The sequence below is a fragment of the Anticarsia gemmatalis genome, chromosome 7 (assembly GCF_050436995.1).
Source record: "Anticarsia gemmatalis isolate Benzon Research Colony breed Stoneville strain chromosome 7, ilAntGemm2 primary, whole genome shotgun sequence".
NCBI classification, from domain to species: domain Eukaryota; kingdom Metazoa; phylum Arthropoda; class Insecta; order Lepidoptera; family Erebidae; genus Anticarsia; species Anticarsia gemmatalis.
In genome coordinates this window covers 6,826,866-6,854,434 of record NC_134751.1, presented here as the reverse complement: position 1 = coordinate 6,854,434, position 27,569 = coordinate 6,826,866, and the positions used below count along the sequence as shown (strand labels likewise).

Below are 27,569 nucleotides of genomic sequence, written 5' to 3'. Positions count from 1 at the left end.
AATATCATTTAATCAAATAATATGTCTAATAGAACTTACAAGAAAGCCAGGCGATATACATTTCATAATCATGGAATAGTTTCATCTTGCAATGAATTATAAACACTAGAATATAGTTTATTAAAGCTATAGACGTCTTACAGCGATAGATATATTTATGTTAAAAGTACCTAGTACCGTCAAATAGGGGCTTACAATAAGTACATATAATTTGATATGATTATGTATCTAAATTCATTCGTTTAATTGAATTCCATTACTAGTTATATGACTAGAGACACTACCTAATATTACATACATTTATAAAAACTAACAATTGTAAAAATCAACTTTAAGATATAAATTGCAAAATATAATAACAACCTTTTTGTATTTTAAAAATGATATGCAAAACATCGATAAATCATATTAAATACTATTTATAACTATTGATATATTTGCCTACATTCATTATACATTTTTCTACAGCAAAACCAATAGCGTGGTTCAAATAATCTATCAGAAAATATCTATGGTATTCTACCTAATTGGAGGCCGTAATAAAATAGGTAACCTTCACCTAAACAAAAATCACTCGTACATTATACTAGATCTAACATCAGCACTAAGTTCGGATGTTTGAATATATTACACTTAAAATATATTATAGCTCCATTTATCATAAGCAAGATTTAAACAAGACTGTACAGGAGTTATATACAATACTTATGTACTACTTAATGTATATTTTCTACGTAGCTGCTACGTGAATGCCTACCGTAGTGGAATAGCTTCAATATTGTGTCCAGCTTTTGGCTGCAACAGAAATGAAAACTTTGATAACGTGGTAAAGCTGGGGTCACAATACAGGCGGTAGATTGAGCGTGGCGGGTTAAGGTACATCAGTGATTCCGTGCAGTTAGATTTTATAGCAACCTTCAAACGTGAGGAGCACTTTGTACTCATTATTCTAAAAATGAGTAACATTATGAAACAGTAACAACTTTTAAATGCAATTGAGTTATTTAGAGTACATAATTTATGAGTGTGCTGTGATTTTAGTCGAGTAAATTTTTCATAATACAATTAAGCCATCAAAACAGTGCCTGATTTTTTTAAGAGGCGTTTTTTTCGCGAGTTTTTATATCCGCTATCAGTGGCACAAAAGCTCCGCTCTCATATTTGAACACGAAATGTAATTGCGGTGATTACATAATTTGCAATCGCGATAACAGTGGAATTATCGTTATCGCTTCATACATAGCTACTGTTATAACACACCAGTTGCTCGGCGGAATGTTTTACTGATACTCTATCTGTGTTGACTGGAGGCTATAATGTTATTGTGTTATACTGAAATGTTATATTACGATTAATATGAATTTGTTAATACTACAGGGAAATAAAGCGGACTGTATTATGTGCATTGGAACTGCAAATCCAAGTTTTAACTTATCATCTCTTTTGTATTTTGAGAAGTTTGACGTTATAAAAGGAATATGTCAGAATTATTACCTTTGTAATGCATATCTCGATGCATACTGGGACAAGTCTTCCCCGGATACTGAAAATGGTTAAATTAATTAAAACACACACAAACCACGTTAAGTCAAGCGCCCACTAAGCGAACACAATTCATTAGTGTTACATTAATAGTACAGCTAACCATTTTACGGGAGCATACATATTGCAGCGACTAAGTATATCGCTTAGGTCCCCAGCTTAGCATACAATATGAATTATTAAGTGTGTCTACACGGGAAATTGTGCTCAATTTGATTTCCTATAAGGTGTAAATTACCTTGCTGAGATCGAAGTCAATGTTGGTCCTCACGGCCCGGTGGTGAAGTGGCTGGGGCGGCCTGAAGTTGTTGCCGAGGGGAGCTTTCGGGTGCCGCGCGTCGCCTTGCATCAGTCGCCTCAAGCCGTGCAGCTACAGTCATGAAATTCAATTATGTTGACACCCAACTTCTTTGCTCTAAAGTGGCTAACATTCGGGAAGTACTTTACTAAATAAAAATATTCAATTCTGTGTTCCGCGAAATGAAAGTTTTGCTATTATGGTACTGGGGAATTGTCTGAACTAGTTCACAGCGGTGTAGCAACAAAGCTACAAGTTGTAACGAATATTCAATGCACACAAGCATGTTCAGTTTCCATTATAACATAAACAAGTAGAGTGGAGAGCGATTTCAAGTAAATTGAAATTTCTTCCTTTTATACGTTAGTTGACTGTTATGTTGGTAGTATGTGTAGGTGTGCTCGGCTACGGTCGGGATTAACGGGCTTTGAGCACGCGACCGCGGCTATCTCATTCGCATCGCTGTTTACGCTGTATTAAACAATTTGATTCTGATTATAGACTCCGCCTAAACTTTGATTTTTCCTACTGTAATTTGCTACGAATGGAATTTGTGCACGTTTGTGTTGGATAGATTTGTTTGATGTTTATTGCCGAAATTTCTTTTGAAGTTTATGGCTATCTAGTAAAAGAGTTTTATGCTATAGTATGCATTGTTAGGACTGCACCTAGAAAAACCGGTCGTGGTTTGTTGTTTTAGAGATTCCTAGAGAATATTACTCGAGTTTTCGTAAGAGAAAATTCAAAAAGTTTCGACAAAATTAAACCTCGGCTACGCATTGGCACTTTGTTATGAGCGTTATTGGTGCTCAGGGTTGGCCCCGACATGTGTATTAATAGTTTATTACAACTTTTATGACTTCTAGCTCACATTTATGGCTCTTTTTTATTAGCATAAAACTAAACACGTTAGTGCCGTTGTAAATTGCGCTTCAAGCAGCAACCACATGGCGTTCGCTCAACTCCCCGCGAGATTGCAAGCAGTTTCCACTAGCACTTAATTTTCCCACCAACACAAACGGAAAACATAAACAATGATTTATAATAACAGCCACACAACGCGGCACTTTCAGTTTACTTTTAACACGTACATAATTCACGGCGGAGTCTTTGTCTAAAGGCGAGGGACGTGAGTTGTTTATTGTAGCGGGCACAAATGAAAATGTTATTACGCTGGCCTCAACCACGCTTGAATACACAGAAACTTGTCTTCGACTGGATGCGTCTGCTCGCCGCGCGCCGCAACAAACACTTACGCTTCGTGTGAACTGACCGAAATGTATTCCGGCTCTGTTATTTATTGTCTTGCTACTATCCGCAGCTTTGTTCGCACGCTTCTTAGCAAAAATATACGATGTATTTAATTATTTATCATTTTTTGCATTTGCGTACGAATATGTTAAAAAATTAGGTTAAACCTAAATATAGTATAAAACAATCACGGTCAATAAATATTCCTTTTTACAATATTACCACAAAAAAGTTTATAAAGTAATTATTAAGCTTTTATAAAGTAGGTAACAAAAAATGTCGTTTGCACGGTAATACAATAAAAGTATACCACTAGATATTTATCTACAAAAATAAATTCAGTATAAATCTTTTCCATGCGTTATATTTCTGGTGTAGCACAAAGGAGTGCACGGCCGTGTATAATGCATACGACAAACTTGAACGGTTGTGTTAGAGCTTATATTGATTTTAACTACTGACCATATTTTACTATGATTAGCTTATATTTATGATTACCTTATTTTAAACCTTCGAAACTAAACAAGTTATAAATACAGTTTAGAAGCAAATAATAGCGATTTTTGTAATTTTTTGGCAGCAACTACGGCAAACAAACCAGGATTGATAACTACGGAAGCTAAGCTCGGCTTGTGTTAAATAAGTTTTCCTTAGTAGTGTTACTGGTTATAGAGACTAGACGTCGTTCAATGAGTTTTCCTTAGTCTTTATAGTACACATTTCTTTAGTAAGACAATTCGTTGGCCTTAGACGATTTGAATTAAATACACGTCTGCATCGTATTTCTGCACCTAATATTTTGCAAGAATACGAGAATACTGAAACGCATTGCAAACTTTATTCTACGTATTTTAAGCCATTTTCTTACTAAGTGCTTGACGTTTGAAAAAACAAAATGTGTTTTCAAATACACGAGCGATATTTTTATGAAATAGTTTCGATATAAGCGAACAACTTAGTAGCGAGCCTTGTGTGTAAGTATCGCGACTCACGGAGGTATAGGTACAGTATTTTTAACTAGAATTAGCAATTGACGGTGGCCTGTTTTACCCCCGCTTTCTGAGTTACATTTAACGGTCGTTTATTTATTCGATAGCGTTAAAACTCATATAAAAAAAACGCTATTGAATAAATAAACTGCCGCTAAATGTACTCAGAAACTGGGAGTTAGACCGCTATTTTTTATTGGCTCAACAAATACATAGAACCTATTACTAATTTATAACTAAAATATTAATATATTGCACGTCTAACTCTACTAAGTTGTCGAAGTATAGCTATAGATAGCTAGCTGTCCATAATCACCGAGATCAATTTTATTCATAAAATTATCAATAGTGGCTCGTTAACGAGGTACTTTCATTATTATTGTGTCGTCTTTCTGTCGAGTGTTTTGACATTTTGATTTATTTTCTATAGAATAATTTGTGACACGTTTTGTTTACAAATTTATCATGATCTATGAATATTAACGCAAGTTAAGGCGCCCATAGCCAGTCGCGCTCACCGATCGGTAAACGATATGTGGGTTAAGCAAAGCTTGGTGCGATCATTCGATAGATGGGTTACCGCGTAGTGTGATTGGAACTGGGCGTCTCCGTGCTTCGGAGGGCACGTAGACAGTCGGTCCCGGTTGTTGCCGACTAAGATAACAATTGCCACGTCAAAGGCCTTCGGGCGGCTTGGACAACTTTGACACTAGGTTGACCACTAACCATACGAAAAGAAGAAGAACGCACGTTAAAAAATGTTGACTGAATGCAACTATAGTACGAGTTATAGTGCATGCGACGGCCAATTACGAGTTTTGAGTTGAAATGTCGATAAAAGTGTTATTGTTTGTTATAATTTCTGTTAGAATGTTCTAATTGCAGGCCGAAGCTCGATAACGCGCCCGGTTTATTATGGCAATAGGCTCGCCTACTTATACACGAGACCAACAATGTGAACAGGTAAACACAAGTATAAATTATGCCATCAAAAACATTCTGTAAAAACCTCAAGTCTCGCCGTAAAAAGTGGTGAGATCTATATAATACCAAGTCGATTAATCTATTTAGTCTCTACATAAAGGACCTTCTGTCTTAAGTTATTACGTATGTTATTATCATGCCAATTAAAAAAAATATATACCTTTAAAACAAATAGATCGACCTGGTCATCGCATGATCACACTACACAGTACGACGAGAAGTTAATGCTCCTGAAATGTTAATGGCGAATTTGTGTTTTCTTGCGATGACCAAGTCGATCTATTTGTTTTAAAGGTATATATTTTTTTTAATTGGCATGATAATAACATACGTAATAACTTAAGACAGAAGGTCCTTTATGTAGAGACTAAATAGATTAATCGACTTGGTATTATATAGATCTCACCACTTTTTACGGCGAGACTTGAGGTTTTTACAGAATGTTTTTGATGGCATCTCACTTCTTTTTGTAGAGCGAACATAAGTCCAATTTGTATGGAAAGACGTTTTTTTTTTCATAAATCAACATATTTTCCTATGGGAATGTTGTTCAGTTTCATGGGCTAAACACCCTTACCCACCCTATACCCCCTGCCGTTATGCCTCATATAGTAGGTACCTAATTACACCTATTTATTTTTATTTTATTTTCTACAGTAATAATAATTCATTAACTGCAAATGTAACCTTGTAATCTTATACATTTATATGGGATTACAAAGTTATTGTTGCAGTTGGTGTATTTAGAAAACTGGACCGAAATTAGAAAATATTAAATTTTTCCCATGATTAAGACACTAAACCCTATTTGTATTCTAAATTTTAAGCTTCTAAGTCTGCTAGAAGTACCTTAGACTTTTGATGATCGGTGAGTCAGTGAGTCAGTGAATCAGTGAGTGACAAAATTCAAAATTTTAACAAGTTATCATTCTTAAACTACTGGTTCGAATTGACTGAAATTTTAAATATACCGTGTTTATACAATGACTGATTAGTTGCTGAAAATCCAGGCTTCTTGTTTTATCCGCAACGAAATTATGGGGGGGTCAAAAATAGCCCGAATTGCTTCGAGAAAAGGATGTTACGGCCGTGCCGCTTTTTTTTTGCTCGACTTGCGGGGGCACTTCCGTGCCCCCAGATACACTTTCAAATATTAGTCCAGCGACACACTTGCACAGCGTTCGGTACCGAACATTTGACTGAACACATTCGTTGTGTTATTAAAGTCACCCATGACACTACAGCTTCCACTGTATTGCGTTCATCGTAGCGTCGAATAATCCGACATCGAGCGTTCGGCGTTGCAGGTTCGGCAGATGTGACGCAGGACTTAGACCTCCCTTATTTTCTAATATGTGTGAGATCGGATAAAGACACCCTCTTATTCATAAACACACTATAAACCCATTTTAGTTATAAAGCTACTATAATATGTTTTCTCTTTTTCATTTTGCTAAGGAGTGAAAGAAACAAAACACTTTATAAGCACTTCATAACTTCATATATTTTTATGAATAAGAGGGATATAATATTATTCTTTTGTTAAATAAATAATAAACAAGCGCAGTTTACCTGTTGTTTAGTGATATAGATGGGTTTGTTGACGATGATCCAAGTGACGGTCTCGTAGCAGGCCGGCGCAGTGGTGGAGCCGTCATACGTCATGTAATAGTCCGTGTCGGGCAGAAGCCCGCGCACCGATAACTTGTTCACTGGCATTTCGGCTCCTAATGAACAAAATGGAAGAAAACGAATAAAAAGACTGTGTGATTGTTAAATAATATACCTAAGTATGTAAAGTAAGGTATAAGGAAGTAAATTAAAGCAATAGTGTTACAGTGTACATACCTCCGTATTTTATATTTTCTAATTCTTCTGTCAAAACTCTTAACTCAGGATTTGATAAATCTCCAAGCTGAAAAATAAGGAATCATTCAATATGATACGCAATAGAATAGGATGTACTTACACCCTTACGCTTAACACAACAAATTAAGTTGATTAGGTTGAATATTATTATCAGTTACTCCACAGAGCGATCAAGGTATACCATAGTTTTAATTTAACCTAAAATAACTAACATGTCTATAAATATAAGTTTCTGTAATCTTATTTAAATAGAAGACAGCAATATTGTACGTGTACACCAACACCCAAGTGAAGTAATAAAAAGAAAAGCGGGAGACAAAACACTAATTGTTTGTTGTGTGTGCGGAAATAGCTTGCTTTAGCAAAGTTTCAGTTAACGGCGCCACCAAGCGAAATATGAACGTGTCGGTAAACATGTTCCCCTTTGGGACAACATCGGCTGGGATGTGCTAACACAGGCACCGGCCTTCATTAAGGAAAACCATAAAACGATCGAAAATAACCTCTCTTAGGATAACGCTGAAGAAAATTTGGACAAACATTGGTTTTCTTAGAAACGGGTTAGGGCTTTTGGCACGGAAAGGTCGGATAGTGCTTATGAAAATGTGCTATATATTAAACGCATAATGGATAATGACGGTATTTAGAATTTTAGACGCGAACAAATATGTATTTTCTCCACCTATATTTGAACCTGAACTAAAATAAGCTTGACGGTTGAACTGTTTGCGCTGTGAGGCACGTCGCACGCCACTCAACCTATCAATGCAACAATTATCTTAACCGAAGCAATATAGTCCACAAAAGGAAAATTTGTACCTACCCCTTTGGTTATTATATTGGTTATTAGCTCGATAATATTAAACGGTGGCAATTAATAGTTAATTGAAACCACAGGGTGGTACTCGGCTGACCCCGAGCGGTGACGGGCGCCTACTTTTACACCGCAACGCTCAGACAGTTCTTAATTTGAACTAATAGCTTTAGTGGCTAATCCAATGGCGCACAGAAAATTCCAATTTCCTTAATGAACTGCGCTCAGGTTCGACTATGAAGAGGTGCGGCTCGTAACACTTCGATACAATTAGTACCAACTTACTATGTTTGTTCATTGCTATTATTTCGGACAGCGAAAACAAATTATAGTAAAATCTACCGTTACTGATATACCTAGACAAATAAACAACTACATTTCAATTCATATTACTAGCATAGGCTAGAAACCCGGTATATCGGTTATCCCTTTAGTTGTGATGTGTGGAGCTTTGATAGCTTCGTGGAAAAACTGATATTCAGCCTGATTCGGTGTGACTAGGGACCAATATAGTAGAGTAAAAACCTGGATAAAATGTTGATCAAATTATCTGTAACACCATTTTGCCGCTGTTGTTTAGTTACCTGTAAATATCAAAGGAGGCATATTGTAAATAAATGCAGTTAATTACCTGTAACAATAGCGATATTGAAACAATCCCCTGAGCTTTATGCAGTGCCTCGGAAAAGTTCGAATACAGTTGTGAATTAAAACCGAATATTTGAATCTGGAACAAATAAAATTATACTATTTACTGCAGTTTGGCGAAACTGCTACAGAACTAAAGTGTAACTCAAAGGCAGAAATTCTAGGAACAAGTATCATTTATAAAATGATAAGCTTCACAGATTACAAATAAGAATACTAAAGATGTCAGAAACATCGGATCTTATTGAAGCTATTCAAAATAAAAGAAGAAATAGTAAAATAAAAATAGCTAAAATGTTCAAAAGAAAATAAGGACTTCTAAGTTTGACTTGTCATACAAAACATGCGGAGTTCAAACGGAGCTCTTTGCGAGAATAAGCACATGATTTTAGATTTAACGTGGCTGCGTAAGAATTTGTCACATAAATAAACAGGAGGCACGGTTGAGTTGGCTCGCAGTGAAGTCGTTCGTCGGGATTACATTTGGGATTTCACCGACTCGGAGATGGAAGCAAGGAGAAGCGCGGCCGATGCGTGTGAAAACATCTGTTACGCTTTCTTTTGAGACCTTTCCAAAGAAATCCCTGATAACATTTTAACGTTTATCTTCGCACGTTACATGTTTATTCGACGCTTCACTTAGGTTTTATCCTCGGTTGCTTACATAATATATCGCGAGTTTCGTACAGAAAATCTCTGAACATTTTATGGGAGGAATATGAATCTGCATGACTCCCATAAGCTCGGGAATTATTAATTCAACATGTTCGTTGGATTACCATTTATATGAATGTACGTTTCTTACAGAATAAAATTTATAAATATGTTTTTATTGACTCACCTCGGCAGGGAAGGAGTACCCGTTGATGGCGTGTTCTGATCCAAACTGGTCATGGAGGCCGTAGTGTATGTGTATTTCGTGGAACTGATATTTGTAGGACAGTGGGCCACCCGTAATATTGATGTGGTGTCGGGTTTCGTTTTCCACGGTGAAGATGACCGAGTGGCCCGTGTTACTTATTAGTCCATTTATCTGTTAGGAAAAAAGTAGTACCTAATAAGTAGGGTAATTTTTGTTATCAGATTAGTCTCTCAGATCAAAGTCAGTAAAACTCTATCCTCTTGCGTTAAGAGGATTAACTAATAAAGTTAAGCATTATTATGTAAATTAATTCATCACAGAAAATAAAGCAATATCAAGGACTATGACGTGTAAGCCAAGGTACAAATTACTTACCCTATGTTTATCTATGTGTAAAAATCGTAAGTTGGGATCGAAAAGGAGTTTGTCTGGTTCCAGGTTGACGGGTGACTGCCGCCGGCCTTTGTTGCAAAGCGACCATTCTGGGTTGATTAACCCCCAGAATGCTGGACCTGAATGTAAAACATATATTAATACAAGCGACTCTTAATCTGGGGGCACGGAAGTGCCCCCGCAAGTCGAGCAAAAAAAAGCGGCACGGCCGTAACATCCTTTTCTCGAAGCAATTCGGGCTATTTTTGACACCCCTATAATTTCGTTGTGGATTAAACAAGAAGCCTGGATTTTCAGCAACTAATCAGTCATTGTATAAACACGGTATATTTAAAATTTCAGTCAATTTGAACCAGTAGTTTAAGAATGACAACTTGTTAAAATTTTGAATTTTGTCACTCACTGATTCACTGACTCACTGACTCACCGATCATCAAAAGTCTAAGGTACTTCTAGCAGACTTAGAAGCTTAAAATTTAGAATACAAATAGGGTTTAGTGTCTTAATCATGGGAAAAATTTATTTTTTTCTAATTTCGGTCCAGTTTTCTAAATACACCAACTGTAACAATAACTTTGTAATCCCATATAAATGTATAAGATTACAAGGTTACATTTGCAGTTAATGATTTTTTATTACTGTAGAAAATAAAATAAATAGGTACCTACTATATGAGGCATAACGGGAGGGGGTATAGGGTGGGTAAGGGTGTTTAGCCCATGAAACTGAACAACATTCCCATAGGAAAATATGTTGAATTATGAAAAAAAAACGTCTTTCCATACAAAATGGACTTATGTTCGCTCTACAAAAAGAAGTGAGATCCCATCAAAAACATTCTGTACAAAACCTCAAGTCTCGCCGTAAAAAGTTGTGAGATCTATATAATACCAAGTCGATTAATCTATTTAGTCTCTACTTAAAGGACCTTCTGTCTTAAGTTATTACGTATGTTATTATCATGCCAATTTAAAAAAAAACCTTTAAACCAAATAGATCGACTTGGTCATCGCAAGAAAACACAAATTCGCCATTACCATTTCAGGAGCATTAACTTCTCGTCGTGCTGTGTAGTGTGATACATACTAATAATCAAATCATGCGATGGCCAGGTCGGTCTATTTGTTTTAAAGGTATTTTTTTTTAAATTGGCATGATAATAACATACGTAATAGCTTAAGACAGAAGGTCCTTTAAGTAGAGACTAAATAGATTAATCGACTTGGTATTATATAGATCTCACAACTTTTTACGGCGAGACTTGAGGTTTTGTACAGAATGTTTTTGATGGGATTTATTTTTAATCAATTAATAAAAAAGTCTTGAGCGTGCAAACTCCGTAACCCGCATTTAGCCAGCGTAGTTGACTCAAGGCCTGACCCCTCTCTCATTCGCGAGGAGATCCTTGTCCAGCATTGGGACAGTAATGGGAAAATATAAATAATAAAAAAACGAATTAATACTATAAAATTAGACATAATTTAGTTAATATAAACTTCACTAGAAGTTACACCACGAACAAACATTCAAGCCATACTAGTTGATAACATGGTGATATTAGTGAAATATTGAATACGTGCAGCAGTCGTTAGTTAGAGCTCAACATTGGTAATTACTGCTGAAACAATAGCCTTATTGTAAATATCCAATTTATGGACTATAGAATTATTACTACTCGGTGTGCGAGGAGAATATTCATTTGGTTGCCACAGTTGTGAACTAAAACTTAGTTTGGTTTTTATCTCTGGTAATGTCATTATGAAAGCACTTTATTCTGATCTTTCTTTTCTGTAGTTTGGTTTATTTGTTCAGATAAAATTAAAGAAGGTCAATGTATAATATATATTTAAAAACGGAGAAAATAATTAAAAATGGTAAGCTTTGTTTGTAAAAATCGCAATTAATATTGTCATTCCAAACAATTAACGTGTAGTTATCCGCAAAATGATTGTAATGGACCAAACAATTTCATAAAACAGATTATAATATCGTTACAAAAACCGCAAACGTTTATGTTCCAAAGGTATTTCAATATTGGCGGGGAGTGGCGCGAAAGTAGCCAAAGTGCTTTGGATCGTATTCACGGTTTTATTATTTATGACCTTGAAAATTGCATGAGTAAGCCGGCGCAGCGGTTGCGGTCACGCCCACTTTATGGCCACGCGTTAAGTGAACTTTCCATTAATGCATGCACTTTTTTATTGTTTTTGGCACTGGGTGCGACATTACGACACATTATATCTGAGATATGTACTGGGAATGCGAGTTTTATTTAATTTTAAGTCATTATCACGAGGCTTTTACAGCTAGTTACGTTAGCTGCACACATACTGTAAACAATCGTTAGAGCAGAGCGGCAGAAATTGACGAGCGCAGTAACAAAAGTGGGGGTCCCATTTTCGGACGGAAGGCTCGTTGAGAGTCAGTCACGGCTATTGGCATTATGACTGTCGGATATTTAAATTTAATCATTAAGTGGTAACCTTTTAGTTTTCTCTTTCATAAAGATCCACGCCATGTCTCATATAGATTGAAATACATTTTCTACATTCATTGGTCGTTATCAAAAAAGAAAGTAATTTTGACGCAAGTTGTTTTCATTTTTCTATCTAAATGCATCAAGAAGTGAAAGGTTAATTATGACGTACAACACAAATTTATTTCAAAGACTAGATATCACTCAGAATACCTACTTTTTGTGACTGACAAAAATACCTAGAAATCTTGTAATATCAGATTTATTGATGACTTGCTTATCAAACGTATTTAAAACTATAAAGCTTGTAAATTTATACTGTTCATTGCTAAAAATGTATAACATTTTACTCACAGTTTTCAGCAAACCGTCGCAATTTCTATCAATAATTGAATTGGTTATATTGATACAGTATAAAATTCTATATAGGCTTCGCTTCATATTAGAATATCAACATCAAATGGACGAGTTTGACGCTTACAATGTGAAAATTTAATGGAAGCCAAATTGATCGAACTAATTCGGAATACCTTCACAATTAAACACGTGTAGATTTATAAGTAGATGTATTACGCACATATGTTTCGATAAAAGCTATCTATTAATCCGTTGGTGAATATTCAGTGTAGTGTAACATTATTGGAGTAGACCAGATTAATTGTGCAATCAATATGATGACGGTAATGATCCTGTAATTGGCTTTTGTATTGTTATTTAATTAGAGAGTATCGCACGTATTGGTACATACGTACTTGTGTGGTTTGGAATTCGATATTGGACAATGTGACCTATTACTGATCTACTGCTGGGTACAGGCATCGTTACAGCAGGAGAGAGGTCGATCAATGGTTTATCAATTAATTATAGAAGGTGATGTTAGAATTCAAACAAAAAAGTAAGTACAGTAAAACATCTTTGAATGCTCCGTGGCGCAGTGGTTTAGGTCACCACGCATTGCTTCGGGAAGCCGTGGGCTCGATTCCCACACAGGACAATTATTTATGCAATCCAATAATAGTTTTACTTTGGGCCCGTTGTTTATATGTTTGTAAAAGTCCCCGCGACACAAGAGCAATTCTTAGTGCGAGAGTTGTCAAAAAAAAACATAAAATAAACATCGACAACCTTACTGTCTTGGGGCCTAATTACAGTTGCATTCCAACTAAGGGTTTGCTGCTTTACATGATATTTTTGTTTAAAGTCATCTATTCAAAAAACTCTTACAACGGAGAAAATTTAAGTTATTTATATAGCAGTGATAGCCGAGTGGTTTAAGATGGCACCTCCCACGCAAATGGTCGCAGGTTCGAATCCGAGGCAACACACCAATGACTTTTCGAAGTTATGTGTGTATTAGAAATAATTATCACTTGCTCTAACGGTGAAGGAAAACATCGTGAGGAAACCTTGCATGCCTAAAAATTTGTTTAATACATTTATTGAGGGCATGCAAAGTCCCCAACCCGCACTTGGCCAGCGTGGTGGACTCAAGGCCTAACCCCTCCCCCTCGTTTGGGAGGAGACCCTTGCCCTGCAGTGGGACAGATATGGGTTATTAAAAAAAAAAAAAAAAAAAAATATTTACGAAAGTCACAAATAAAATGTAAGTAAATACGAATACAAATAAGCAAATGCTCGAAAAATAATCCTTATCGGTTCTGTAACCCAAAGCTATCTAATATTATCGGCTAAAAGCTAAGAATTCCTTCACGTACTTCTATTCAAATGCCGTATTATTTTAAAAGTTTTATGAGGCCAGCGGGCAAAAGAAACGGTATGAAATGTACATTGGCCATGAATTGAAACATTTAATTTGGTTTGCAAATGTCACGGCGTAATCTCTGGGCTTTCTGGACAATGCTGTTACAAATAATAATGTGTTTTTCATGATATTGTTTTAATTTATTTAAGTACTTAGTATTTAGTAGCCTGTGCAATTGCGTGGATTTTGAGTACGATTCCTGAGAAGAGTGCCAACTAGCTTAATATTTTTAGTAGTTTAAGTTCGGTGCTTCAATTACAAAAATATTTGAGAGTAGTATACCCGATCGATAGGATTTATAGATATGTTTTTATCTATTAGCTATGTTTTATGATACGAGTATATAGTACAACCTTTTATTTACTATGTTTACATAGTGATTACTAATGTGTTTGAATATTTGACGAGGATGCGAGTGTTGCGGTATCACGCAACTTCATGAGTTCACTAACTTCGGACGGAGCTGGCCGTCTGACGTGTCTCTATACATTTTTAATGCATAAACCTTTGCCATGCCTTGATTAGTTCGGCCATAAGCGAATAAGGCGAATAAAAAGGGAACTGAATATCCTCGCTGATATACGAATGAAAGAGAAACAGCGTATTAGCTAATCAACTTGTTTGTGAAATTGAAATGTGCGATGTCTTTAAATGTACTGACGTAAAGACGTGTATGTAACCTATACAACTATGGCTTCAGTTCCACGTTGTTAAGAAAATTGTAGTTAAATCGTATGAAACTTCCCAAAAACATGCGTAAAATTAAACGACTCTAAACTGTAAGCCACGATTTGTAAATCTCACAAATGTTATTTTGTCCCGTTTGGGAATCGTACCCACAACTTCCGGCGCGATGGTTACGATTAGCATACTGTTAATCTACGTAGAGTTTTATTTATAAATTGTGCAAAAATACTTAACATTGCATGGGAACGTTTTAAAACCCCGAATAAAAGTTTTTAAACGTCAAGTGGCAGTTTGTTACAATTTCCTGTACCCCACTCGTGGAAAAAAGGGAATATTAGATGATCATAAAATGCACGGAAGATATCATGAAAATATCAGTAGCGGAACTCACGATAACACACCTCACAATTTTGCGAGTGACGTAATATGAATGCAAGATAAATCGCCCGTATAAATTTCATGTCACGTAAACCGGCAAAAATGTTATCGGCACAGAGAAATTGATACGGCACACAAAACGAATGTTTTGCGGTAGGTCAATGAATTGAGATTTCTACACGCCACACATTCTTATTAGGTAGCTATACTTAAGAAAGTTATATTCTAACTATAAACCAACTGACATGACAACTTTTTCATTGACTATTAGCGTCATACATCGGCCTCTTATGAAAAAAGTTTTCTGAGCCAAAACGGCACCATGAACTATCTTTGCTTTAATAAAAAAAATGGAGTTATTTTCTTATTTTTTATAGTAAGTTATTAATAAATGAATTCTCTCTCTGTTACAAAATTTAGATGAAAGACCTCAAGGAACTACCCATACTTATTAATATTTATACTTATTTATTAATAACTTATCACCTAAATAATATCATTATCTGTACGAAATTAAATTCGTACAAATTTCTTGTATGGATATGAAGTTTAATATTAAATAGCAAGGGAAGTGTGATATAAATCGCATGAACAATTATATTGTAGTCTTCTGGTTTTCCATTTTGCTCTCATAAACAACGAGGAAAACCAAATTAATTCACACGAAAAAAGTGAACGTTATCTCTGAACCGGACCTCATCTGCATCAGATGCAAATAAAAGTGTTTCGTACCTACAGGCATTAAAACATTATACTTCACAAAATATTCCGCACAATGTATGACATTTTGTTTAAAATGCAAAATGATAATGAAATAAGATAAATTATACAACAGGGATGCCTTGTATGTTTAATTGCAAATAACTGATCGATTATTATCATAATAAAATGCGGAATGCTTCCCGTCCCAATTTAATATTAAGCTTTTGTCACCATTGGAATTTCTTTTTATTAAAAACAATGCAACGAAAATGTTGTTGTGGGTTTAAAAACACATAATATAATATTTTCTGTGATTGGAAGCATGACTATTAATTATGTTTTATGATTTTATCGACCGCTTTATCATTTAATAGGAATTCAACTTCATTAATTTGTAATTTCAAGTTTATTGCATAATTATTGCACTTTATTTACCTAACTATAAAATGTTACCAAATCTCCTAATTGCTTTTGTAATAACTATTGTTTTCTCTCCCCATCAATGACACCAATTACGATCTCACGTTTTTCGAAAAACTATGAATCTGTAGCGCGAGCCTGGGTGACAAACATTCCCGTGCAAATTTTAATATTCCGCGCCCGCATAAAAGCAATATGAAACTATTCATAAATATTGGTGCAGCGTGATAAAATTTAACAATGACATGTAGAATAAATGGAGCTCACCTGAAATGCCGTCGTAGGTCCACCATTCCTCCCAGCTGACGCCGCTCACGGCTGCAATCACACCAACTCTAATTAAGTCTTGCACAATTCACGAAATTAACTCACTACTCCTTGTTATGACTTCAGTAATTTTATTTTCAGTTTGTCGACCTACGATAGTTGAGTGTTAACTGCAAAATGCATATCTTGATATGAGATATTAAAATTTCCATTTGTTTATATGTAGTTTACACATTTTAATTACTTATTTGATTAAGTTTAGAAATAGGCAATTTGATTAGCATTTGTATCAATATATTTTGGTAAAAATGTTTCGCGGTTTACATAAATCAGATTAAATTAAACAAAGTTTAGTAAACTTCATGAGTGTAATTACTAAAGTAAACTGATCGATATACTGTTATGAAAGCGAGCGAAGAATAAAATATAAAAACGCTCCAAACTGGAAACATGTGACGTCACTATATACAAAAATACGTATATTTTTACCTAAATATTGGAATGTGTGTGCATATTTCTAAATTATTTTTCCAGCTTTTTATAACTGAAACCTGACCAGAAATGTATTCATCTATAGGATGGTATTACAAAATGCGAACATATTTTGTTATTCAGTAGTTTGATTCTCTACTACCATTGATTAAAATAAACCATAAATTAAATAATAAAATCGTTTCAACAAATAGCAAGCCGTGAGTTTCTTGCCGTTTCTTCTCACGAGCAACCAGCTTTACGAAAAAGTTAAAACATTATACGACTATATCAAATTTACGTACGACGTTTACGAAATAAAGGATATTTTGAATTTTAATTTGTTTAACTTTGGGTAAATTAGTTTATGGACAAAAAAATCTGGTAAAAAATATTTATGTATAGGTGATCAGCTTTAATCAATACGATTTTTTTCCGAAAGTTGAACTTCGCATAGATTTGTAATAATAGTTGTAAGTCATGTTAATTGTCCCACAGGCTATTTGTATCTGATCTGATAATGATCCTTTACATTAGACAGCTCTAATAGTCACAAAGAGACTATTACCATGATTACTGATTACAATACAATGACATTGATTTACACTGCACATTATGATTGCACTAAGTTGAGCGTAATAATCAGGGAAAATTATCAAGATAGTTTCGTTCTTTGATTATTTCAATGTTAATTTGACGAATAACTTCAAAACCTAGTAAGAGAAAGTAATTCAATCTAGTTACAAATTAATATCAGCGAAAAATAATTTAAAGACTTAAACAATGGATCCTCCGTCTAGATTAATGGAATGACGCCTTAGTATAAATACTTAAAAGATATGTTGTTGTTTATTCTGTGCATAATATATGATATAAAAAAATCTCTTTCAAAGTTTACTTTACTGTATATTATTATGTACTTATAATGTAGTCTTTAGTTTATGTTTAATTAAGCAGTTGATAAGTGGTAATTTAATAATATTATTACACAAATTTAAAATTTACTTCCTGCCTCCAAATTACTGAAAGCAATACCTCTCAATTTAAAAACAAAAATCTGTTAAATCACTCGTTTTGTGTAACATTCAATTTTTATCTTTCTTTTATCCTGTTTTCCTCCTGCGAATCAATGAAAATGAAATGAGTGAGTCAATGGAGCGCAAAAGCGTTATTCTTTTGAAACAAAACGGTTTTTCCCTTGACGTGGTGCGATGTTTGACACCCGCTTTTGTTTATTTTCAAGTATGTTGTACACGATACATCTTGCACGCGAAACATTTTTTTGTGTAAACATGCTGTGTAACTTTGTTTGTTTCTTTTAATTTAGTAATGTGTTTTTTGTTACCTTAAGTACTTAATATTATATTTAATTTAAAACATTTATCAAATTATAAATAAAATAGTCTATAATAAAACAAAACATAAAGAATATCAGCAGTGTACCGCTAGAGAAACAAATGTTTGGCGCAGAATTACAGGTACAGGGGCAGCAAAACTGCAAAGTTCACTTCCAGAAAATTAAAAGTATGACATTGCTAGTAGCACAAGTTAGACGCTTAAAGTTAAACTTAGATTAGCGGAATATTCTCTAATTGGGTAGTTGTAACTTGTTGCGTACGTGCCGACAGTTTAAAAGACGACGACCAAGTAAATATAGCAAATATTTCTTCATTAAAAATACTTTTTACTGGCAACCCGCAAAAAATCCGACTTCATAAACACCACCGGCTCACCGGGAAGGATTTACAGAAGATTAAAATTTCTAATTTGAGCTGGCTAAAGTTCTCTTAATTAAGATTATGAGATTATGATACTCATAATAATTTCAAAGCAATTAATTCAAAAATACTCGGTAGAGATTCTTACGCTGTAATTATTATTTGCGAGGGCATCTTTTCCTGCTACTTACGCAGATATCTTCCCTCTCAAGAATATCGACGTTTTCTTTGAATTAGTACAAAAGCGGAATAATGTCAGTTGAACATTCAATTTAATTCAAAATCAACAAAGTTAAAAATATCATAATACGCGTAGTGGAACGTGCATTCGAAATATACACCAATCTCGAAAGTTACTCGATACACGGCTGATTTATGTTTTTAATTTAAATTTTTGCATTCGCCAGGCGAAGTTCGCCACGGACGCGCCGCCTGCATCGCAAATATATGTTACAGTCGAGTCGAGAGATCGTTTCCAGTTTCGATTCGATACAGCTTGAGCGAACTGTCGACTTTTAATCTTTTAATGCTACTCAACAAACTTCAGCCTCACGGAGAACGTGTCCGTTTATTTGAAATAATATATTGCATACGATCTTTTGCTTTGCCAGTATATAGATGAAATATCACGTTTTATGGCGAATCTAATTTAATCTTCGAAATGGTTGATAATTATAACAATAATTATTGCGTTGTAAGTTTAGTAATAGAGATAATATTAAGTGAGCTCACAAGCCTGCATGGACACTAAGTACAGCTCAGAGCGGCTTAGAGGAACTTTACTGTCGAAAGCAACACCTGAGGCTACGCCCGTCCTGCTCAATCTATGAATTACTGAACTTTAAATAACAACAATACACTATCATTACACGACGAAATTGAATGCTATCGCTTTTATAAGTCGTTGTGTGAACATTGAAAATAAATGATATTGTCGACCGTACACGAGTGAGTATATCGAAACAAATGTAAGATTGAATTCTTATGCATTGTTGCATTTTGCAGACGCGATTGCTACGTGGAGTAGGAAAGTGCTCGCGCGGGAGATGCCAGTCAGCGTCTGCTTAGTTTTAAGGCTCGACAGAGTCTAGAAGTCGGCACACCTTCCAACTTAAACCCGAGGGAAATACTTATTGATTTACTCTGGGATTGTATAACCGTGTTTACGCTTCAGGAAGCATCACAGTGACTTAGGATAGTTTAATAACTTAGTGGCCGTATATCAACAGTAATTTACAATCAACAACATTTCAAAGGTATTGATGTCGCAATCAAATGTTGAAAACGTGAGCAATTCGCAGCCGACGAACTCCACAAAGAGCTTCAACCATGCATCGGAAATGAATCAGTTTCCGTTTCGAGTGAGGCAAATGATATATATGTGTCTACGTTTGCATTCCAAACGGGACTCTACTGTCTACGTGGTACCGTTCAATGCACTGCAGGCTTAACAAATTTAAACAGGATGCGCTACTTGTAGACACATTGTACTATTCGTTCATTTTAAATGTATAGAGTAAGTTCGTGAACGTTCAAGAATTAAGGAGTGCGCTCGGTGCCAACTTGAAGTACGGACCTATAGAAACAAACACGGATGATTCGGATGCACATTCCGTAACGATTTTCCGACGCAGCGAGCCGTAAGAGAACGAATGGAAATGTCATCGATGTATGAAATAAATAAATAAAATCACGTGGAAAATAGGCAATTTCACGGTGCATTGAATGTTCTTTGCGTGGTTTGTGCAAGACTGCAATCGCAGCATCGCGCACCGATGTTTGTGACAAAAGCTTCGTTGACGCGAATAATTTCCATCACGACCTCTATGTTTATCTAATAACTTTCATTGTACGGGTTGGTCTTTTTCAACATTTGCTTTAGCAAATATTTAAATTGATATTTAAAAATCCAATTCTACAGTTTATCTAAAACGTCGTTGCAATAAAGAAAGACAATATTTTCAATCGTTTTCAAGGATAACCAGTATCAAACCATTACCCACACTTGTAAATCAACGTGGCAATTCGGTACACACATTAATGATTTCGGTGGCTACATAATCAGAATGAGTTTGTTCGCGTGTAGTGAGTGCATGCAGAACAGGCCAACAGCTGCACGACTGTATCAGCTACGATCAGTTGTCGACACAAAGGCCACCGCTATATTTAGATTATTTATTTCTGCGTTAAAATAAACTGGAAAGTTTACTTGACGTTTTAATTATGAAATTATTCGAACGCCTCATAGTGCTGTTAGACGCTGAGAGCTTTTTTACTGTGCCACGTTCAGTAATAAAAAATATATGCGAGTTTTATTGAAGCTATGGTAATTGCTGTTATTTATGATTTATGGGCTTATTACCTACAGGAAAAATACAGATGTATAGGAAATCGAAATTCTAATTTGAATGCATAATTAAAATTTTTCCAACATACTAAAGTACCTACTTTTTTTTAAATTCATTCCTATCAGGGGTAACTGTTAATTTTAATTTATAGATTTTAATTTATAGTAGTAGATATTGAAATAAGTATTTTGTATATCTAAAAAACAGTCATTTCTATCGACCATTTCAAACTTGATTCTGAAAGGTGATAATATATATTAAAAAACCTAAACCCATTTATGCTAAACGGGTTTTAAGAGTATCATATAGCAAATGCATACTCTACCCCAACTCACTTAAATTCATAAGTGTTATACACTAGCGAGAGTCTTAAACGAGCTCTATCAGAATAGCTGCAACAAACTTATACCGAAAACTCCTTGTCACGCTACGCCCGAGTTTAATATCACTTAACTTTATTTCTTTATTAAAAACAAAACAATTAATAGGACTAATTAGTCTTTGCGTTGGGAGAAAATTCGAAATCTAATCAACAGGATCATTATCTTGTGACTGACATTAATTGGAACGGGAATCAGCATTTCGGTTCCACCGGGTAATGGCGGTATAATGACTTATAGTTTGGTGCGTACGAACAGTAGTATCCATGCGGTATGAACTATGTTACGTATTCAAGCGGTATCGCACGTACCGTACGGCGAGCGAACAACTTCTACCTATGCAAATTCCTTGCTATTGCATTTGAACATTTCACGTACATTTTGGATAATAATGTTAATAATGTTTTTCTTACCACTTTTTAATCGTGTCATGCCAATTTATCAAAGAGATAAATAACCGTGAGAATAACCCCTAAATTCGTTTCATAATTGATATGCAAACTAGAAATGAAAAAAACAGGTTGAACGATTTTGTTCAAACGCTGATGCAACACTTTGTTGGCGTATTCGTTCATCGTATTTTAAATAGAATAATGGAGCTAGTTAGTAATTTAAATTCTTCATAACCATCACGTGCAATCGCATCGTCGAGTCCAGTCATAAACCGCGTACACTTTATAGATTCTAACTGGAGCTGAGCGAGATTAAGCACAAACTAATTCAGCGCTGCATTAAGCGTCACGTTAACTCGAACTCATAATTCAAATTTCAATGTAAGGACAATATTCAGTGAAGCAAAGTTAAATTAAAGTCGCATGCGGATTTGGCTGCGGTCCGCCCCAGCTTAAGGCGAGCTATGCCACCTGCGCTCCGGACCTAGCACTGAAAACACAATTTGTGGCGCGCCTTTTGTACTCGTGTTTACTTTTATGCATCCTATTTTTGTCTTTGTGTGTATATCGTGCATATCATGCTGCGCCCGTGGTTTATAGCATTCCTCTCGCAGTTAGAACACATAAAAGACGTTATCTAGTACGCCGTATTCAATAAGTTATCACCCTTTCTAACGATTTTAAGGCCTGAGTGTGTTATGTCCTTTGATTGAAGATAATATTAAACATAATTACACCCACTGCTCTCCGATAAAGCTTACAGTACAAAACGCCTACTTTAGAAAGAAAATACCTATACGATTTTCAGAAAAATAACAACGGATCAGAATGTTGACGCTAAAAATCGACGTCAATTTTTGTTTCAGAAAGGTGTGTAAACAGAGGAGTGCGAAACAATGAAAGGAGAACAAACAAGGTCATAAAGCACGTCACAAGGACGATCCTATATATATAATCAGCTTAGTGATAAATTGGCAAACAGCACGCGAACGACACAGCTGCTTCCGGAGGCAGTCCGGCGCCTGACGCTTGTCTCGCGACGATACAAGCCCGCCGGCTAATGCTCAGCTGCCCAACAAAGAACTAAACGATATTATCTCTACCCGCTACAACCCTTACAACCCATTACGTCACACAATTAATTCCTACACGAGTCACAACTACACATTATTCACGATTTGTTAACAGAATTTACAATAGCATTATACGCGTACTGTTAGAGAAGTAATCCCCAAGTTTGTTCTAAACTTTGAGTTTCAATTTGAAACAAGATTATTATACAATAATATTAAGTGTAGACATTTCAAAAAATGTTCTTGAAAACAAAGGTATGAAAATGTATTTTATTTCTGGACTCATAAAGTTTATTTTCTTTTATTTTAAAGGGAATATTTAACTTGGTGCTCGACCGCAAGTGGTGGGGACGCAGCTACGATAAAAACACTAATTACGGACCTGCACTTTGTTTTTGTTGACCTGGAGCTTATATTCTTTTACCAGTGGTACTCGTTATAACGACGAAAACATTTAGCATACATTTGCTTTTAAAGTACTCTTGCGTTATGGAGTACGGTCTTGTATCAATAATAATAGAAGGAACGATTTTGTTATTTTGTATTATGTTGTGTTTTAGAATTAGAATATTTTTTACTTTAAACGCTTACCTGTATAGGAGACCAGTATCTGCAGTAATGCCGACACTACAGCCGCTCCAAGGAGGCTGTGCATTGTCTATGACACGTTTTCTTTCGGATCCGGCATTGGAATTTGTTTACATTTCAGCACTTGTGTATTCTTCCTTTTTTAACTTTTTCATGGTAGAAAATAAAAACTTTCTTAAGCTCCTCAGTTGAAAAACTTCGGACATTGTCGTTTATTCAGCCTCATGCTTAGATCTGCGAACAAAAGAGATTATGTTACTACAGAAATATTTTTGTCGTATGCAAGGTTCGATATTGTTTTGTAATTACATAGTATTAATAGCAGGGTCATAAATTAATAATTGTATGACCATTTTCAATGTTATTGGCTATGTAATTAATTGTTACTTATTAAGTGATCTTTGTCGATTTTATAGCAGCCACTTGATGGGCCATTTAGCAAACTAATAGGTATAGTAACGTAGAATAAAACAATAAATACTTTTGCAGCCCCTTCAGAATTGCATGATCCAGATATATTTCCCAAGAAACGCGAGTTGAACTGAAACTTTTTCTTGGGTAACGATCAACACAATAATTTATTAGCTCAACATGTTTCCCGTTATATGTATCAGCTGTTTGAAGCTCAGGAACAAGTTGTTAGTCACAACAAAGGGGAATAACTTTCTGTTTTTCTTTCCATCTTATATCCACATTCCAAATATAAAGCAAATTATTCAAGGAACAATATGTTCTATGGCTGTGTTCGTGATAATAAAGTATAATTTTTGAAGGCCTTTCGCTAATGTTGTTATTAGGCCGTCACCAAGTTGTAACTTTGCGATTTATGGTTTATTAATATGGTTTTGGACGGAGTAAATATTTTGCGATGAATGAAAACATGCTTTATTGAACTTGACTCAGATTCTATGCGTTTTTAAGTTCCAAAAAATGCATTAAATAAAAAACTACTCTCTACTCACAATAATTTGACGTAATATTTCATCAAGCACTGATTCATGTTTTATTGAAACAGTGTGCGCAACTTTCTCTTACTACATTATTTTATTTGCAATAAATTTTCCCCGGCAACTTATCAAAGTTCCGATGTCCCGCGATAAAATACAAGACCAGAAGGCAAGAAAGTTTTTAAAATTCCGCAAGGCCATCGGTCGTGTTCCGGCGGCGGCTGATAATGGAGATTTGATATGTCGCAGTCCATGTTGTAACGTTTGAATGTCGGCCGTTCAGTTTGTTCGCCTCATCGTATAAATAAGCATAAAGTTGTGCGCTATCACGCAAACCGGTCGTTAACCCTGCTCCATGGTGTACTAATGGAGAGGTGAGGGTGTCATTGAGACCGCAACACGACCACCTTACTCCAGTCCGAATGACAGCAAAGAAAAGACTGTAATTAGTAGTTGATAAACTTTTCCAACATTTGTAAGTGTATAAATTATAGGTAGGAAATTAAAGCTATTGAAATAGTGTGTGGTGGTTAGATTTATGGTTGTGAATTTCGTAAGGCTTTGAACTAAGCCGGCTTGGCAGAAGATTATATAGTGAAATACCATACAGTCTCGATACGTATTGAAGTATTATATAGGTGTCTTAGTATCCAACTAAGACGAGAAACAACTGTGCATCCACCGTCAGTATATCGATATCCTTTGAAACTCATACATAGAGTAGTTAAACTGATTTCATATATATATGTATCTCTGACATGAAATCTCTTACGTTCAATGTCATACATTACTTGTCAAGATCACGAAATTAATAGTCATGGGTTACATTATAATCCATTAAACTTTTATTTTCATTTCGATGTAATGTTTTATTTGGTAACAACATACGTAAAGTGATTATGCTGACGCTAAGTACTTGTTATGATATGTAAGCATCGCAAATGACAAATGAGATTTTATTAATTAAGAATTTACGCTCTATAATGCATTTATAGAAACTGGCGATGGTTGAATAATGATGATCTCTCACTCAATAACGAAGACATAAGTTCGAAAATGAATATGAAATCGTTTATTCTACAATAATGATGGACAATAATAATAAAGTGGAAATGGAATGTGCTTTTGGGTCTCAATACCATTATTGGATTACGTGTACCTGTCACAGCGGGACATTAAAGAGCGTAGATTTTTTAATTCTTTACAAAAAGGCCGTGAATGAAACGAGCGCACTGCACAGTGGAATGTCAGGAAAATATTTTTTGAAAAGGTCCGCTTTTTCAAAGCCACGTCGTCGTCGTATTGAATGCGTTTTAATGAAAAAACATGCGCCGATTCGCAACAGTCAAGGGAATTAAAACCTCCGCGCGCCGTTCGCGATCCCGAATGCATCGGTCGGAATTTTCATTTGTCCGAATATTATTTCCACGGGGAATTTTGCTAGCACTATTTTGTTTAAATTTACGGCCGCCTCGTTTTGTGATTTCGCTTGATTAACGGTTTGGATTAGTTACCTACGGAACTTTTGTTTGTTTTAGCTACCCTCAAATATAAATGTATCTTTGTAATGTATCATTTTCTCGCTTATTAATGTTTACTTCAATTTGAAACTATGTGTACCTATAACCTAATTTAATTTTGTTCGGATGTACAAGAGTTTGCACCATACATTTTTGGAATTTTGGGAAGCGAATCATTAACTTTTCTTAATTAAGCATATGTTTACTTTATAAGAAAATGAGCCAGGGTTATGTATGTAATGTTGTTGTATGTTTATTTTTGGTAGGAAGGATGAAAATAACGCTTAAATAGTGGTTAGATGTGACTTCTTGTATAATTAAAAAGATAACTATACACTAATCATGTATTAGAAAGAAAACTATAGACTAACTATACTACTAATATTATATCATGATTTATTATAGGAGTAAAATTATTACAGTGGTAATTTAACGCGTGATTGATTAATCAATCACAAATTGTCTGTCAATATTGCAAAAAATAATAAAACCTATTACCTTTATACTTATAATTATATTGAGAATATTTTTGCAAATAGTTTGTACAGATAATTGTTTCACGTATCAGTATATTTGTTTTATTTTCCCTCATTGGACTAATGACGCAGTTTTCACCATTTTTACTCTCAGATTAAGAGAAAAGTTATCATTATTAAATAAGCATATTTATCGATATACCGGTACTGACGGTAATTCATATAGTCAGGCTTTAAAAACTTTAAGCAGCATTATAATAAAGTTCGAAAATTAATAATAATCATCGTAAATTAAACATAATAATGTTTTACCGGTGTTTATATTCCGTATAATATTCGCCTGTAATATATCAGTAAGTATTAATTAAATTTTGGGGTTGAGAGCAGGCAATTTGTTAATTACATACCTACTGTTTAATTATTGCGGCTGTGCTCAACTAAATCTAATCCTGCTATATTAAATAATGTGTTGGGTAGATTACGTAATAGATAATTTACAATTTAACACTTTGCTAGTATAAATTGGTTTTACATAAGACTTAAATTAGATGTACTAAGAAAAGTTTCTTCTCTGAAATGCATTTTTTAGAAAATAATGGCCCTGGGTCTGTTCGATGTGTTTTTTAGTTCTGTTGGTACGTGTAGAGTATTAGTTTTTATTTTCTGATCATCATATAGTAGTTGTTTTGGTGTTATCGTTATGAAGCCCATAATAATAAATATGGCGTTGGCTAACGATAGAAATAAATTATGTAGTGAGAATATCTGCTGTTGTGAAAATAAAGTAGTTAGTAACTCTTCTACTTATTTTTCTAGAATATGGCACTGTGTTGCAAATATGTCTAAAATCATGCATGCAAATAATAATAATTAATAATATAAAACCTAAAGAACCTAATACTTTTTTTTGCTATTTTTTAATATTTTTGCTGAAGACTGAAAGCTTAGCTCTATTAGCTTTCCCATTCATAAGTTGGAAAACTTAATATATCGACGTCAAAATAAAATAATAATACAAAGAAAATTTACTAAAACTTATAACAACATTTAAAAAGTTATTTCTACTTTATCTTAACTTTACGTACTTGCAAAATTCACGAAACCCGCTCAATGTATTTGCAGTAAATCTTCAAACACTTATAACAAAATAACTCAAATCCCTTAACTATACTCGCAAACACTCGTTTTATTAACAGTTTATAAAGATATGAAAAGATATGCTACAGCGTACTACGATACGAAAGTTATCGGAAAGTTCCCGCCATTTCGCGCGAGGACCTAGCTTTGAGTCCGTCTTCACGCGAGCATGTGCGC

At 34.8% G+C, this 27,569-nt stretch overlaps 1 protein-coding gene across 1 annotated transcript; it reads right to left on the bottom strand.

Moving 5' to 3' along the window:
* Window positions 1-27,569, bottom strand: LOC142974431 (carbonic anhydrase-related protein 10-like). The gene is made up of 11 exons (XM_076116754.1): window positions 27,341-27,569; window positions 23,316-23,546; window positions 16,343-16,393; window positions 9,633-9,769; window positions 9,237-9,428; window positions 8,379-8,474; window positions 6,913-6,979; window positions 6,637-6,791; window positions 1,781-1,912; window positions 1,495-1,543; window positions 1-795 (listed from the first exon to the last, which is right to left on the bottom strand). The coding sequence occupies exons 2-11, from the start codon at window positions 23,377-23,379 to the stop codon at window positions 773-775; spliced, it is 966 nt and encodes a 321-aa protein (XP_075972869.1). The 5' UTR covers window positions 23,380-23,546; window positions 27,341-27,569; the 3' UTR covers window positions 1-772.

What these genes read in the sequence shown, in the direction of transcription:
- LOC142974431 (XM_076116754.1), bottom strand. Translation starts at nt 23,379, where the DNA reads ATGCACAGCCTCCTTGGAGCGGCTGTAGTGTCGGCATTACTGCAGATA. An exon ending in GGTACTCCTTCCCTGCCGAG is followed by an intron (nt 8,475 to 9,236) that starts GTGAGTCAATAA and finishes TATTTGTTCCAG; the next exon opens with ATTCAAATATTCGGTTTTAA. An exon ending in TCTATATCACTAAACAACAG is followed by an intron (nt 1,913 to 6,636) that starts GTAAACTGCGCT and finishes TCATGACTGTAG; the next exon opens with CTGCACGGCTTGAGGCGACT.